Raw genomic sequence first — 14175 nt, forward strand, 5'->3', positions numbered from 1 at the left:
ATGACAGCAACTTCACAAATGAAGAATGGGCATAGACATATACTATGTTTATGAATTTACTTCACTTGTCACTCAAATATTATCATTAAAAGAAACGAGAAAAAAACGGAGCTGACCGATCCGAAAGAGACCAATTTCAGAGAGAAAGTATTTGGAACTATATAGAATCATATAATGCCCTGGGTTGGAAGAGACTTTTAAAGGTCATCTAGCCCAACTCCCCTGTAGTCAGCAGGGACAATATCCCCAACTAAATCAGGTTGCTCAGAGCCCAATCAAGCCTGACCTTTTAATGTTTACAGGGATGGGACCTCCACCACCTCTCTGGGCAACCTGTTCCAGTGTTCCACCACATTCATATAGTAAAGAACTTCTCCCTAATGTCCAATCTAAAACTACCCTACTCTATAGACACTAATGATTTCAGTGTCTGGTTATGTTCTGCATCTCTCCAACCCTCAAGATACTGAAAAACACCTCAGCTACCCATGAAACATGTCCCATGTTTATTACAGCAACTTAAGACAGGTATCATAGTATCATAGTATCAGTTAGGGTTGGAAGGGACCACAAGGATCATCTAGTTCCAACCCCCCTGCCATAGGCAGGGACACCCCACACTACATCAGGCTGGCCAGAGCCTCATCCAGCCTGGTCTTAAACACCTCCAGGGACGGGGCCTCGACCACCTCCCTGGACAACACATTCCAGGGTTTCACCACTCTCATGGTGAAGAACCTCCTCCTCACATCTAGCCTGAATCTCTCCACCTCCAGCTTCATTCCATTCCCCCTAGTCCTATCACTACCTGAGATCCTGAGAAGTCCTTCCCCAGCCTTCCTGTAGGCCCCCTTCAGATACTGGAAGGCCACAATTAGGTCACTTCGGAGCCTTCTCTTCTCCAGACTGAACAGCCCCAACTCCTTCAGTCTGTCCTCATAGGAGAGGTGCTCCAGCCCTCTGATCATCCTTGTGGCCCTTCTCTGGACACGTTCCAGCACCTCCACATCCCTCTTGTAATAGGGGCTCCAGAACTGGACACAGTACTCCAGGTGTGGTCTCACCAGACCTGAGTAGAAGGGGAGGATCACCTCCCTCGACCTGCTAGCCACACTTCTCCTGATGCAGCCCAGGATCTGATTGGCTTTGCGGGCTGCAAGTGCACACTGAGAGCTCATGTTGAGCTTTTTGTCCACCAGCACCCCCAAGTCTCTCTCCTCAGGGCTGCTTTCCAGCCACTCACTGCCCAGCTTGTATTTGTGCCTGGGATTGCCTTGACCCAGGTGCAGGACCCTGCACTTGCTCTTATTGAACTTGGCTTGTGCCCACCTCTCCAGCCTGTCAAGGTCCCTCTGGATGGCCTCCCTTCCCTCCAGCGTGTCTGCTGCACCACACAGCTTGGTGTCATCAGCAAACCTGCTGAGGGTGCACTCAATGCCACTGTCCATGTCACCCACAAAGATGTTGAACATGACAGGTCCCAGGACTGATCCCTGAGGGACTCCGCTTGCCCCTGGCCTCCACTGGGACATGGAGCCATTGACAGCCACTCTTTGGGTGCGGCCATCAAGCCAGTTCCTTATCCATCTAGTGGTCCACCCATCAAACCCATGTGTCACCAGTTTGGAGACCAGGATGTGGTGCGGGACAGTGTTGAAGGCTTTGCTCAGGTCCAGGTAAACGACATCAGTTGCTCGCCCCTCATCTATTAATTTTGTCACCTGCTCATAGAAGGCCACCAGGTTGGTCAGGTAAGAAAAGCCAAACATGACAAAAGGAAGTAGAGGATGGCCTATTTTAGAAAGGATATTTTAAAGTAGAAACCTTTAAATGTGGTGCTTTGAGCACAGAGATTTCTAGCAGCAATAAGACACACAATTTTCCTGTCTTTTACAGTATTACAGAATCCCAGCACACTGGAAGTTGTAAGGAACCCAAAGTCTGTGAATGTTCTTAAGCAAATGGCAGTGCTCGCTGCACTGACAGGAATCACAGGACTGGCTGTTAATGTTTTTACATCCTTTCTTCCAAATTGCTTTATGCTCCATTTGTAGATAGGCAGAATTAGTGGTCCTTAGTAAACAAATTCAGCAACTTTGCAACAAAATCAAAGGCAGTGTTACCTTACTAGTAGGTATTTTGTAGGCATGGTGGGAATATCACGTCACAGGAAAGATCTGATTGAAGCAAACGACCTTGGCTACAGATGTAGCGGATTCTTTGGAAGCTGTGGAAGGAGGTTGTCCTCTGCTTACTTTCATCAACTCCTCCAATCTGAATTCTATGATATATCTAGGTGGTTGCTTTTTCTAGACTTCACAACCTGGGATGACACTGAGGAGGAATTTGTCAGCCTGCCTCTCAGCCAGCATTTACAACTGCACCATATAATGCAGTCAAACGCAGGTAGATCAGCAAATTAGTGCCAATAACTCATGAGAGTATACCTTAAATTTATGGGGAAAAAATGCCAGAAACTGAATTTCATGTAGAACTTTACTTATCTGTCTAAACAAGCAGTGAGTTGGGACCAGACCACAGCCGCTTTTAGAGATGTCACTGCAGTAAAAACCAAATCAACACCAACGACCCAACCAAACCAAACCTGAACCTTAGGGCTCTCTGCTCTGCTAAGAAAAGGTAAAATGGGATAAAAATAGTTGTGAATGCACATGCAGTGTTCTCTGGCCACATATTTAGCCTATTTATTTGGGCAAAGGTGAGAACTTATACTGGCTTCCAGGGTCATCATTTCACCATTTTCCCCTGCCAAGTTCCACCGAATCCCTACAGAATTTTGCAAAGGGCACAGATTTGAAACGAAGAATGCCTTTGCATGACCTGAACAATAGATTCTTAAAAATTGTTTGAGTCCAAAAATCGACATTTGGAAGCTATCTGGACTCAGGAGTGACCCACAGTAACTGGAAAGCTTCAGATTTTTTAACTTTTTTTTTTTTTACAGTTCAAAGTAAAGGCTTTTAATAATTTTGAATTACTTCAGGCGCTGATCAAGTCCAACACCATAATTTCAGCCACACATCAATAAAGTTTAAGTGTTTCATTAAATTTGAATTGCTGTTCATCGTGTAAAGGAATTGTAAGCCAACGAAAAGCTTTTTATTGCACTGGATCTGCTGAACTCTTCGAAGTCTACCATATTTTCCCACTTAAAAAGTAAGAGTTCAAGGGCTTGATAACTTGGCTAGGGAAAGGATATGCTCCCGGCTGAATTATGCATAGAAATTTTCTATAGAAAGCTGAGAGTCTTCATTACACTAAAATTCTCAAAACCAGGCACAGCCCCGGGCAGAAAGCGTTGCAGAAGCACTGAGCAGCTACTTGCTGACTCTGCTAGTTTGGCTGTTCAGTGGCAAGGTTCATCTTGGAGATTTTATTCCCATTAGTGTTTTTAATATGTTAATAACTACGGCATCCCCAACTACTGCAGGTATCAAGGGATTAGGGGCATAATCCTGTTTGTCATTCCTCCAGTATTGTGTTATGGTTGACTATAAACCCCTTCAGCACCATTTCAAACCACAATCGAGAACATGAACTTATCAGTGAGTTTACCAAGGGCATTGAGGCTTTTGGACCTCTCCTGCCGAGCTGTCTAGGGCAAACCCCAGAGATTTTAAGATCACAGAAACCCAGCATGGTGGGGGTTGGAAGAGACCTCTGGAGTTCATCTAGTCTAATCTCCCTGCTAAAGCAGGGTCACCCAAGCAGGTTGCCCAGGATCAGAATATCCAGGTGGGTTTGACACTGTCCCCCACAGCAAACTGCTGACTAAGCTGTCAGCCCGTGGATTGGACCATTACACTCTGTGCTGGGTTAGGAACTGGCTGGAGGGCCGGGCTCAGAGAGTGGTAGTGAACGATACCACATCCAGCTGGAGGCCAGTCACCAGTGGTGTCCCCCAGGGATCAGTGCTGGGCCCTGTCCTCTTCAACATATTCATCGATGATCTGGATGAAGGGGTAGAGTCAGTCATCAGCAAGTTTGCAGATGACACAAAGTTAGGGGCAGATGTTAGTCAGTTAGAGGGTAGAAAGGCTCTGCAGAGGGACCTCAACCGACTGGACAGATGGGCAGAGTCCAATGGGATGGCATTCAACAAGTCCAAGTGCCGAGTGCTGCACTTTGGCCACAGCAATCCCATGCAGAGCTACAGGCTGGGGTCGGAGTGGCTGGAGAGCTCCCAAACAGAGAGGGACCTGGGGGTGCTGATCGACAGCCACCTGAATATGAGCCAGCAGTGTGCCCAGGTGGCCAGGAGGGCCAATAGCATCCTGGCCTGCATTAGGAATAGTGTGGCCAGCAGGAGCAGGGAGGTCATAGTGCCCCTGTACTCTGCTTTGGTTAGGCCACACCTTGAGTACTGTGTCCAGTTCTGGGCCCCTCAGTTTAAGAAGGACATTGAAACACTTGAGCGTGTCCAGAGAAGGGCAACAAGGCTGGGGAGAGGCCTTGAGCACAAGCCCTATGAGGAGAGGCTGAGGGAGCTGGGATTTTTTAGCCTGGAGAAGAGGAGGCTCAGGGGTGACCTCATTGCCCTCTACAACTACCTGAAGGGTGGTTATAGCCAGGAAGGGGTTGGCCTCTTCTCCCAGGCAACCAGCACCAGAACAAGAGGACACAGTCTCAAGCTGCGCCAGGGGAGGTTTAGACTCGAGGTGAGGAGGAAGTTCTTCACCGAGCGAGTCATTCGGCATTGGAACGGGCTGCCCAGGGAGGTGGTTGAGTCATCGACCCTGGAGGCGTTCAAGGGGAGATTGGACGTGGCACTTGGTGCCATGGTCTAGTCATGGGGTCTGTGTTGATAGGTTGGACTTGATGATCCTCGAGGCCCTTTCCAACCTAAGTTATACTGTGATACTGTGATACTGTGGTTTGGAATCCCTCCAGAGAAGCAGACTCCACAAACACTCTGGGCAGTGTGGTCAAGGGCTCTGGCATCCTCACAGGAAACAAATTTTTCCTCATGTTCCGATCTAGCTTCCCACGTTCCAGTTTGTGCCTGTTGCTGGATACCACTAAAAAGAGTCTGCAGGTGTTCCTCTATACAGGGGTACTGCAACACTGTACTTTGTATGGCCCTTGAAGTATCCCGGCCACAGGACACCAAATGTCTTCATCAGAGAACACACATTATTTTGGATTATTTTTAAATAGTGCTCACAGGCTAAGAGTCAGCAAGACAAAACTGTTCCCTAAGCACAAGAGTGAGAATCACAGGCGCCATGCAGGCAGCTACCCACACAGACACATCTGGTTATTTTAATACAGATGTCTTGGTATGAAAAAAAGAGTGAAATTGTAACCTGGGAGTTCCCATTTAAATACCACACACTCTAATCCTTTATAATTTGACATAGATATGAGTCCTTTAGCAGCTTTATTTGCCAACACAGAACATTTTTTCTCCCTTAATATTATAGCATCTATTTCTCACATGCAATAGAACTGGCGAGAGCACCGTTGTTTTCTTCCTGTTCACATACAAAGACTAACTAGCATGTCACAGCCCTGCAGTAAAATAGCAGAATCTGGCCTTCCTTAAGCATAACAGAATCAGAGAATTGTTAGGGCTGTAAGGGACCTCAAGGATCATCTAGTTCCAAACCCCCTGCCATGGGCAGGGACACCTCACACTACATCAAGATTGCTCAGAGCCACATCCAGCCTGGCCTTCAAAACCTCCAGGGATGGGGGGCTTCTACCACCTCCCTGGGCAACCTGTTCCAGTGTCTCACCACCCTCATGGTGAAGAACTTCTTTCTAACATCCAAGCTGAATCTACCCATTTCTATTTTTGTTCCATTCCCCCTAGTCCTATCATCACCCAACACCCTAAAAAGTCTCTCACCAGCTTTCTTACAGGCCCCCTTAAGATACTGGAAGGCCATAATAGGCCAAGCCAGAGTTAGCCTGGAGAAGAAGAGCTCCAGGGAGACCTCATTGTGGCTTTTCAGTACTTAAAGGGACTGATAAGAAAGATAGGGACAGACATTTTGGCAAGGCCTTTTGTGACAGGACAAGGGGTGATGGGTTTACACTAACAGTGGGGGATTTAGAGTAAATAGAAGAAAGAAACCACTTACACTGAGGCTAGTGAGACTCTGGCCCTGGTCACTCAAAGAGGCAGTAGATGCTTCATCCCTGGAATCATTCTAGGTCAGGTTGGATGGGGTTCTGAGCAACCTGCTATAGCTAAGTATGTCCCTGCTGACTGCAAGGGTGTTGGAGTAGATGACCTTTAAAGGTCCCTTCCAACCCAAACAAGTCTGTGATTCTATGATAAGACACAGACAATTCCTAAACATAGGGCATCAACAGTTTCAGATCTGTTGGGAGTTCAAAATTATCTATACCTAGAGCAAGATAATTCTGAAGCCAGACATTTGGAGCGTTAGAATAAATCTAAAGGCTTACAGAGATCTGAAACCAAACTATTTTGTGTGTTTCAGTCAGAAAGTAATTGCCTATATCTCAATAATAATAATAATAAAAAAGATTTCTACTATATCCAGATGGTTTTAAGATGTAAATGTACTTGTCATCTTGCATGTAAGCAGGGTGCTGCTGCCCCAAATTAAACAAGAGAAGAAAAGTTAGGGTTGACAAGTATGTCACTGTGTAACTACAAATTAAATATACCTTTTGAGAGTTCATTTTTAACTGTTGAGTCCCTTTTCATCAGGCTGTTGCCATCACATGTTTTTTACTAGATTTTTTAAATTAGACAAATAACAGATAAGAGATTTGACAAGTGTATCGAATCTGATTTAGCAGATCTGACATGCTTAATCTTTTACTTTAAGGGTGGCATTTGATATATTTGAAATGTTCCAAACAATGCTCCCTTAACATGCCAAATGAGAAGAAATAGAGATTTGCCTCTATGATATTCAATTTATGCCAAGTACAGAATGAATAGCTGTACAGCACAAACAATCAGCTTTCAGCTAGAAGTGTGAAATCACCTGAAGCTTTCAATGCAATGGGAAGTTTAAAATGCTACTAAAAAAATACAACCCAGCATCTGACACAACCAGCTAAACAGAAGATAGGTATTTTAAGTTTGTTAGACTAGCCCCTACAACTCTGATGCTGTCAGCTTTGAGTGAGTGTTGGCCAGACTGCACAGCAACTGCAGCTCAAAAATAGTTTATGAGGTGAAATCACCATAGCTGAATACCCCAGAAGAATAACACCCACTTTTGCATAGTAAACAAATCCACACTTCCTATAGTCCCAAATTTATGCCATTGTATATGGAAATAAATGAAATATGATGAAACTTACCATTTCATTAAAAGTAATTTGATACTTGCAAGAAAAAGCTCACATTAATCATCTAAAAGGTTGAATACCCACATAATGCGCCACTTGTTCCGGTGGTAAGGCACTGGAACAGGCTGCCCAGAGAAGCTGTGAAAGCTCCAAGCCTGGAAGTGTTCAAAGCCAAGCTGGGTGGAGCCTTGAGCAACCTGGTCTAGCAAGAGGTGTCCCTGCCCAGGGCAGCAGACTTGGAACTGCATGACGCCCATGATCCCTTCCAACCCAAACTAGACTGTTATTCTATGATTCTGCTTTTTTCTTGTACTGCCCAAACTTCAACACACAGAAATCTTTTCTACACAGATTCAGAGCACTTCAAAAAGAACTGAAATCCAACACAACCTACTGCTGAAAGAGAGAAGAATGAACAAGCACACACAAAAGCATTTTGTAGGCTGAACTAACAGATTGACACAAAAACATACTTGGCAACTGATTAGCGTTCTGTTTCCCATTATTCCTTTCATCTCTCTTAATTCTGCTAATAATGTAGATTAAATTAGACCAGTTTCAAACAAGAAAAAGCAAACCAAACTAGATTTCATTGTTGCTGCATATTAAAATTGAAGTCTTTATTGTAAAGACTCAGAACTCAACATCAAAATTGAAATGTAAATGAAAGTTATTTATTAACAATAAACCTAATTAAGTGAATAATGATGCCTTCTAACACCTCAGATCAAAATCAAGGGGCAAATGCTTAATTTCATTGTGCTCAAGTTCTGTCTGACATTCAGAACTTTCATATTGCAAAGGGCAGTTATGTTGAAAAGCTGAACAATAAAAGTTTTGGCACACAGGCTAAATTAAAATCTGCCCCATGCAAACAATTTGTCCTTCCTTCTGTTTAAGAGTAACAAAGAAAGGTATGTCTAAGTAAATAGCTGATTACCACAGGACAGTTGGCCAAGTGAGCAGAGCACAGGCTTTTACCATGCTGACAGAACAGCAAAATACTTCATATTTAAAGTTTTGTTCCAATATTAAGTATTTGTCAAAGCTTGCTCAAAATTCAAGCTGCTTGATTTTTCTCTGAGTTATTCTTTGAGTTAGCTGTGGTTTGTGTGGTGGAGGATTGCCTTTTCTCCCTATCACAACCATGCTGACAGAACAGAAAAATACTTAATATTTAAAGTTTTGTTCCAATATTAGGTACTTGTCAAAGCTTGCTCAAAATTCAAGGTGCTTGATTTTTCTCCGATTTATTCTTTGGAACTGTTCCTTTATTACAGTTCTTCTCATTCTTCCATTTCCTCGTGAATTATATATAATTTTGCAATATCCAATTCTAAGAAGCAATCAATGCAGTACATGTTGTCATGTCAATCACTGATTTACCCCAAATTAAGACAAGATCCCCTTCAAAATGCCATGTTTTATGTTACTGTGACTGATGTATACTTGGTATTAACCAGGCATTCACATGCTAAAGGATTAGTTTTAGATATGACAAATTAGATAGTCAAAAGGACCTGAATGTTCTGATGTGCACAGTATTCATCATTGAAAAACTCATTCACATTATGCTTACTTAGAGCGTCTAAATAATGACTAACACCTCAGTCATCTTAAATACTTTATAGCTGCCCTTCTCCCAGGGTTGAATGTTCTTTGCTGAACTACTCTTACAACACTCATTTTCTCATCATGTTACTTTTCAGAACTGTAATTACATCTATTACAAAAGTAGCCAGATTCACTGGGGGAGAAAAAAAAAAATCCCAAACAATCCCAATGAATCTCATAAGCAAACAGCGAAGATGTCTTTTAGAATACCTCCTATTATGTATAAGCAATGAAGCAAAATAATCACAAAAAACAAGTATTAAAGATATTATCAATGATAAAAGCTGCCTTAATCACCTGGGGGCATTTGAAAAATTATTTAGAAATTAAGTAAAGCCTGTGAGAAAGAACTTTTAATGAGGACTTGTCAAAAGTTGAACACATGTCCTGGAAAAAAGTTTTTAATTGTACAGTATATTTTAGCTCCTATCAATCACTGTTAAAATAATTTGAGAGTTTAATAAGCAGATATTTACCTGCTGGAACGAGACAATCTTTCCAATCAAAGTATCCTGCATAAATGCCAGGTTCTAATGACCCAACGATCGGATCTGCCTTGAATTCAATGTACATTTCAAACAGTCTTTGATCCAGCTCTTTCAGGGATTCCATACTAACCTAAAAGACCAAAAAGATAACACAATAAATAGCCAGTAACTACAAGAATTGAATCACATCCCCAAAAAATTACTTCATGTCGTCTTTAATTTTTGGTGAAGAGCAGCAATTGCGTTGGGGCTGTTCAGTCTGGAGCAGGGAAGGCTCTGAGGTGACCGAATTGTGGCCTTCCAGTATCTGAAGGGGGCCTACAAGAAGGCTGGGGAGGGAATTCTCAGGATATCAGGTAGTGATAGGACTAGGGGGAATGGAATGAAGCTGGAGGTGGGGAGATTCAGACTGGACATGAGGAGGAAGTTTTTCACCATGAGAGTGGTGAAGCCCTGGAATGGGTTGTCCAGGGAGGTGGTTGAAGCCCCATCCCTGGAGGTGTTTAAACCCAGGCTGGATGAGGCTCTGGCCAGGCTGATGTAGTGTGGGGTGTCCCTGCCCATGGCAGGGGGGTTGGAACTAGATGATCCTTGTGGTCCCTTCCAACCCTGACTGATACTATGATACTATGATTTCACTTCAAAATCACATATATAAAAACTTAGGAAATTCCACATTATTTCTACACTCTACAGAGTATAAGTTGTTTTTTGGGTTGTGTTTTTCTGATTGTGCTCAGGAACAGGCATTTTTGGAAGAAGCACAAGGAGTGCCAGAGCAGGTAGGTCATTCAATTTCTAACAGCATCTTTTCCTGTGTGTCAGCAGGTCTTGAGCTTGCACCAAGTAAAGAACTGAACTCTGTCAATGCTTTGAAAGATGCCCATAATAGTTTTCATCTTAATATGAAGATTTTCATATAAAATCTAAGATCTACCAATTGTAATATCACAATTTCTCACTGTCTGCTCTATACTTCGTAGTTCAAGGGGACACAGTCTCAAGCTGCACCAGGGGAGGTTCAGACTGGATGTTAGGAAGAAATTCTACACAGAGAGAGTGATTGCCCATTGGAATGGGCTGCCCGGGGAGGTGGTGGGGTCACCATCATTGAAGGTGTTTAGGAGGAGACTTAATACGGTGCTTGGTTGCATGGTTTAGTTGATTAGGTGGTGTTGGATGATAGGTTGGACACGATGATCTTGAAGGTCTCTTCCAACCTGGTTTATTCTATTCTAATTGAGTGGTTTGGCTTGGAAAGGACCTTTCAGACCATTTAGTTTCAATCTCACTGCCATGGGCAGGGACACCTACTAGACGAGGTTGCTCAATGCCTCACACAAACTTACTTTGAATACTTCCAGGCTTAGAGAAGTTTAGGTGGGAGGGATTGGAACTAAATGATCATAGAATCATAGAAATGTTTGGGTTGGAAAGACCCTCCAAAGGTTGTCTAGTCCAACTCCCTCTGGAGTAAGCAGGGCATCCTCAACTACATCAGGCTGCCCAGAGCCCTGTTGAGCCTCACCTTGATGGGGCCCCAACCACCTCCCTGGGCAACCTGTTCCAGTGCTCCACTACCCTCATGGTAAATAACTTGTTCCTAACATGCATTCTAAATCTACTAGTTTGAAGTCATTGCCCCCCAGTCCTGTCACTGCAGGCCCTTGTAAACAGTCTCTCTCCATCCTTTTTGCAGGTCCCTTTCAGGTACTGGCAGGTCATTACTAGGTCTCCCCAGGGCCTTCTCTTCTCCATTCTGAACAACCCTAGCTCCCTCAGCCTGTCCTTGTAGCACAGGTGTTCCAATCCCCTGATCATTTTTGTGGCCCTCCTCTGATCTTTTAGGTCCCTTCCAAACCAGACTGTTCTGTGATTCTGTGACAGAACAAAAAGATGGGGGGGGGGGGATTAAAAAAAATATAAAAAAAGAAATCAACCAAACCTCTAAACCTCTGTAAGCTTCTAACCTTCCCTTCAAATAAGTGAAGTGTTCAAAATTTGCCCTCTTAAGATGATTTAATTACCCCAAATCCTCCCAGCTACCACGCCTGACTGCTCCAGGCAGCATTTTCAAGGGGTTAACACAGATTTGCAATTAACCTGCAACATCAACATTGGAATTTTGTCACTTACAAACTTTAAAAGGTAACACTTGTGATGTGACCATACCAGAGTTGAATATATACGTAACAGATGTCTTACTTGCTTATCTAAACAAGCCCAACTGCACCCAGATCAATTCTCTGTTGTCTCAGAAGCAAAGGACGATATCCAGAGCAATTTTTGAACTGTGCTAACCATGCAACTCATATCAGCCCTGTTTAAATGCTAATCAAAATTACTTCAGCCACAGAAATTCAAACAATGCTCAGGCAGAAGGGTGTTAAGGATGTTCTGAACATCAGTTGGAAGGAAATACCATACTGTGTACTGGAAAAGATAACATTTTACTTCCAACCAACAAGTGTTTCTGGAAATAAACTAGCTAAAGATTAAGCCATAACATTTCTCATAAAAAAAGTGATTAATCTTTACAAAAAGACAGGAAAATGAGACAGCTACTGACACCCACTTTGACATTTTCATTCTTTGCAAGAAAAAAAAACACAAAACCAACCCAAAATACAACAAAAATCCTTGAACTAGTTTATGAACAACAGCTATCAGTAAGGCTGATTACCAGATGAAAATATTTATCAAGTGTATTTCTGAGATATCAATCTTATTCTCTGCATTAAGAGAAAACAGTGACATTAAGCTGCCTTACTAAGAAATCTGATAAGCTTTGCCACTGAAGCCCTGAAGAAGAGGTCACATTCTCTGTACCAGCTATTCAAGCCTGATAGGAATGCACACAACCATGTCACTGTTGTTTCCAGTTGATGCTTGGAGCCCCACTCATTTGTAGGAGGCTCACCCAAGAGTCCCTCTGGCCATCTGAATGCTTTCACTTTACTTTCACAGGAAGTAAAAAAAAAATAAAAGCTGTTTCCTTCAAGCAATGATCTTACATTCCAGTGCTCTCTCACCACTTACTTGAATTATTTTTTCAACCCCCTGAAAGCCATGCTTCTCAAAGTGCTCAGCTATATTTAGGAAGGTGTGACGCTCCAGGTAACGACAGTTACTGAGTGCAATTAAAAGCCTCTGCTCCTAAAAATGTGTTTGAAGAGAAGAAAGAGTGTAACAGTTAGAAAAACAGAAGTAGCAGCATAACCAATACTGTAAATACAGTGCTTCACTCTCTGTGTGATAAACATGCTGATAAAGTAGAGTTTAGAGAGATTTTTGTCAATAAAACCCCCAAGAACTGAGTGAATGTGATGATTTCAGGCAAGGCAGTTGAAACATGAATGCTTTGTCTTGCAGGATCTGGAGCATTCACTGGATGACTAATACAGAACTGTGGTTAAGACTTCTCCACTAAAATCAGTTTTGGACAGCTTTTCAGGAAGCTCTTTCTGGCCTTTACTTTGTTTCAAGAAATTTGCTACGAATTATGACCATCAATCAAATCAACTGAAGGTCATCTTCACCTTCACTTGAAGCTGGCTAAAACCAGGGAAGCCAAACGGGTCCTGAATGAATATACTCATTCATTACATAATACCTGAATGTTCTAGAAGGGTTCAGAAGTACAAAACATAATTTCAGCAGTTAATATAAAAAAAAAATAAAATAACTAGGCATTTATAACACATCTCTGTTCTTCAGTGATTTTTCAATGATAGGAAGGTCAAATGTATTCTGAAGTTGAGACACCAGACTTTGGTGCAACAAACTCTAGTTCTCAACGAGACAAATAACCAGACAATTCACAACTACTGTTTAAATGGATTTGGTCTTCCTTCTTCCCCAATCCTTCTTTCAGTGGGAAGGTATTTTTCTACCTTAGATTCATTTGCCAATGAATTCATCATACTAGTGCATATGTGATGAAAAAAGGTGTTGGTTTTCAGAGCCAGGAGAACCCCTGACAGGTTTTATCCCAGTAGTCTGATGACTAGCACTGAGATTTGCAGTTGCATACTGCTTTAAATCACACTCACTTGGTTATAGACTATCAAAACCCAGGGAATTTTAAAGGTACAGTGACAAATCTTACTCTGGCCACGCACATTCTTTGCTATCATCACTCAGTCAGGAAAGAGAATATAAAATGTTCTGGGATTTACAGAAAAGAAAATAATACAGTGCCATGGAAACCAAACATTGCCTAAAATTGTTGATTTCTCTTTCATTTAAATGTTCATACCTATGACATGTGGGAAGAAGCAATAGCCACAGAAAGTTATTTGTCAGCAATTAATATCAGGATCTATGTGTTGCAAGACTAAAACTATATAAAGAACTAATTAGGACAGTCTGCAATCCAGAAACATGGCCTGATTTGGCACTCATTGTAACAGGAATGTTTATTGCTCTTGTAAATGGGACAAAGCTGGGCCTTGGACAACATTTCGAACCTGTGGTATGAAATATTAACTTCCTAAGAGATTTCTTGCAGGGAACAGATACATTAACTACATTTTTTATATTGGCTACTGGACTAGAAGAAAGTACATTAACTAAAGTCAAAGTATCAAGAACATGAACCCTTTTTTCCCTGTTTCCTAATAAAGGAAACCAAAGCAAAAGAAGCCAAACAAATATGTATTCTTAGTAATTTTCTGTGGAAAATGTAAGCTACTGAATATATGCATCTCCATGGGTTTTTAGAAGTAACTAATATCAGACCAGTTCTTTTAATTTCAAACAAGGTGATAAATCC

At 42.3% G+C, this 14175-nt stretch overlaps 1 protein-coding gene across 1 annotated transcript in view; it reads right to left on the bottom strand.

Moving 5' to 3' along the window:
- EXOC2 (exocyst complex component 2) overlaps positions 1–14175 on the bottom strand; it is a 116361-nt gene that overhangs the window by 27417 nt on the left and 74769 nt on the right. Inside the window, exons 22-23 of the mRNA XM_068163033.1 lie at positions 12441–12557; positions 9390–9531 (exon numbers count right to left, since the gene is read on the bottom strand). Coding sequence (XP_068019134.1) covers positions 9390–9531; positions 12441–12557 — 259 coding nt within the window. The remainder of the gene's footprint in view (positions 1–9389; positions 9532–12440; positions 12558–14175) is intronic.

This window comes from Melanerpes formicivorus, unplaced genomic scaffold (assembly GCF_026170545.1).
Source record: "Melanerpes formicivorus ecotype bairdi unplaced genomic scaffold, bMelFor1.0.p_v2 SCAF_69, whole genome shotgun sequence".
Lineage (NCBI taxonomy): Eukaryota > Metazoa > Chordata > Aves > Piciformes > Picidae > Melanerpes > Melanerpes formicivorus.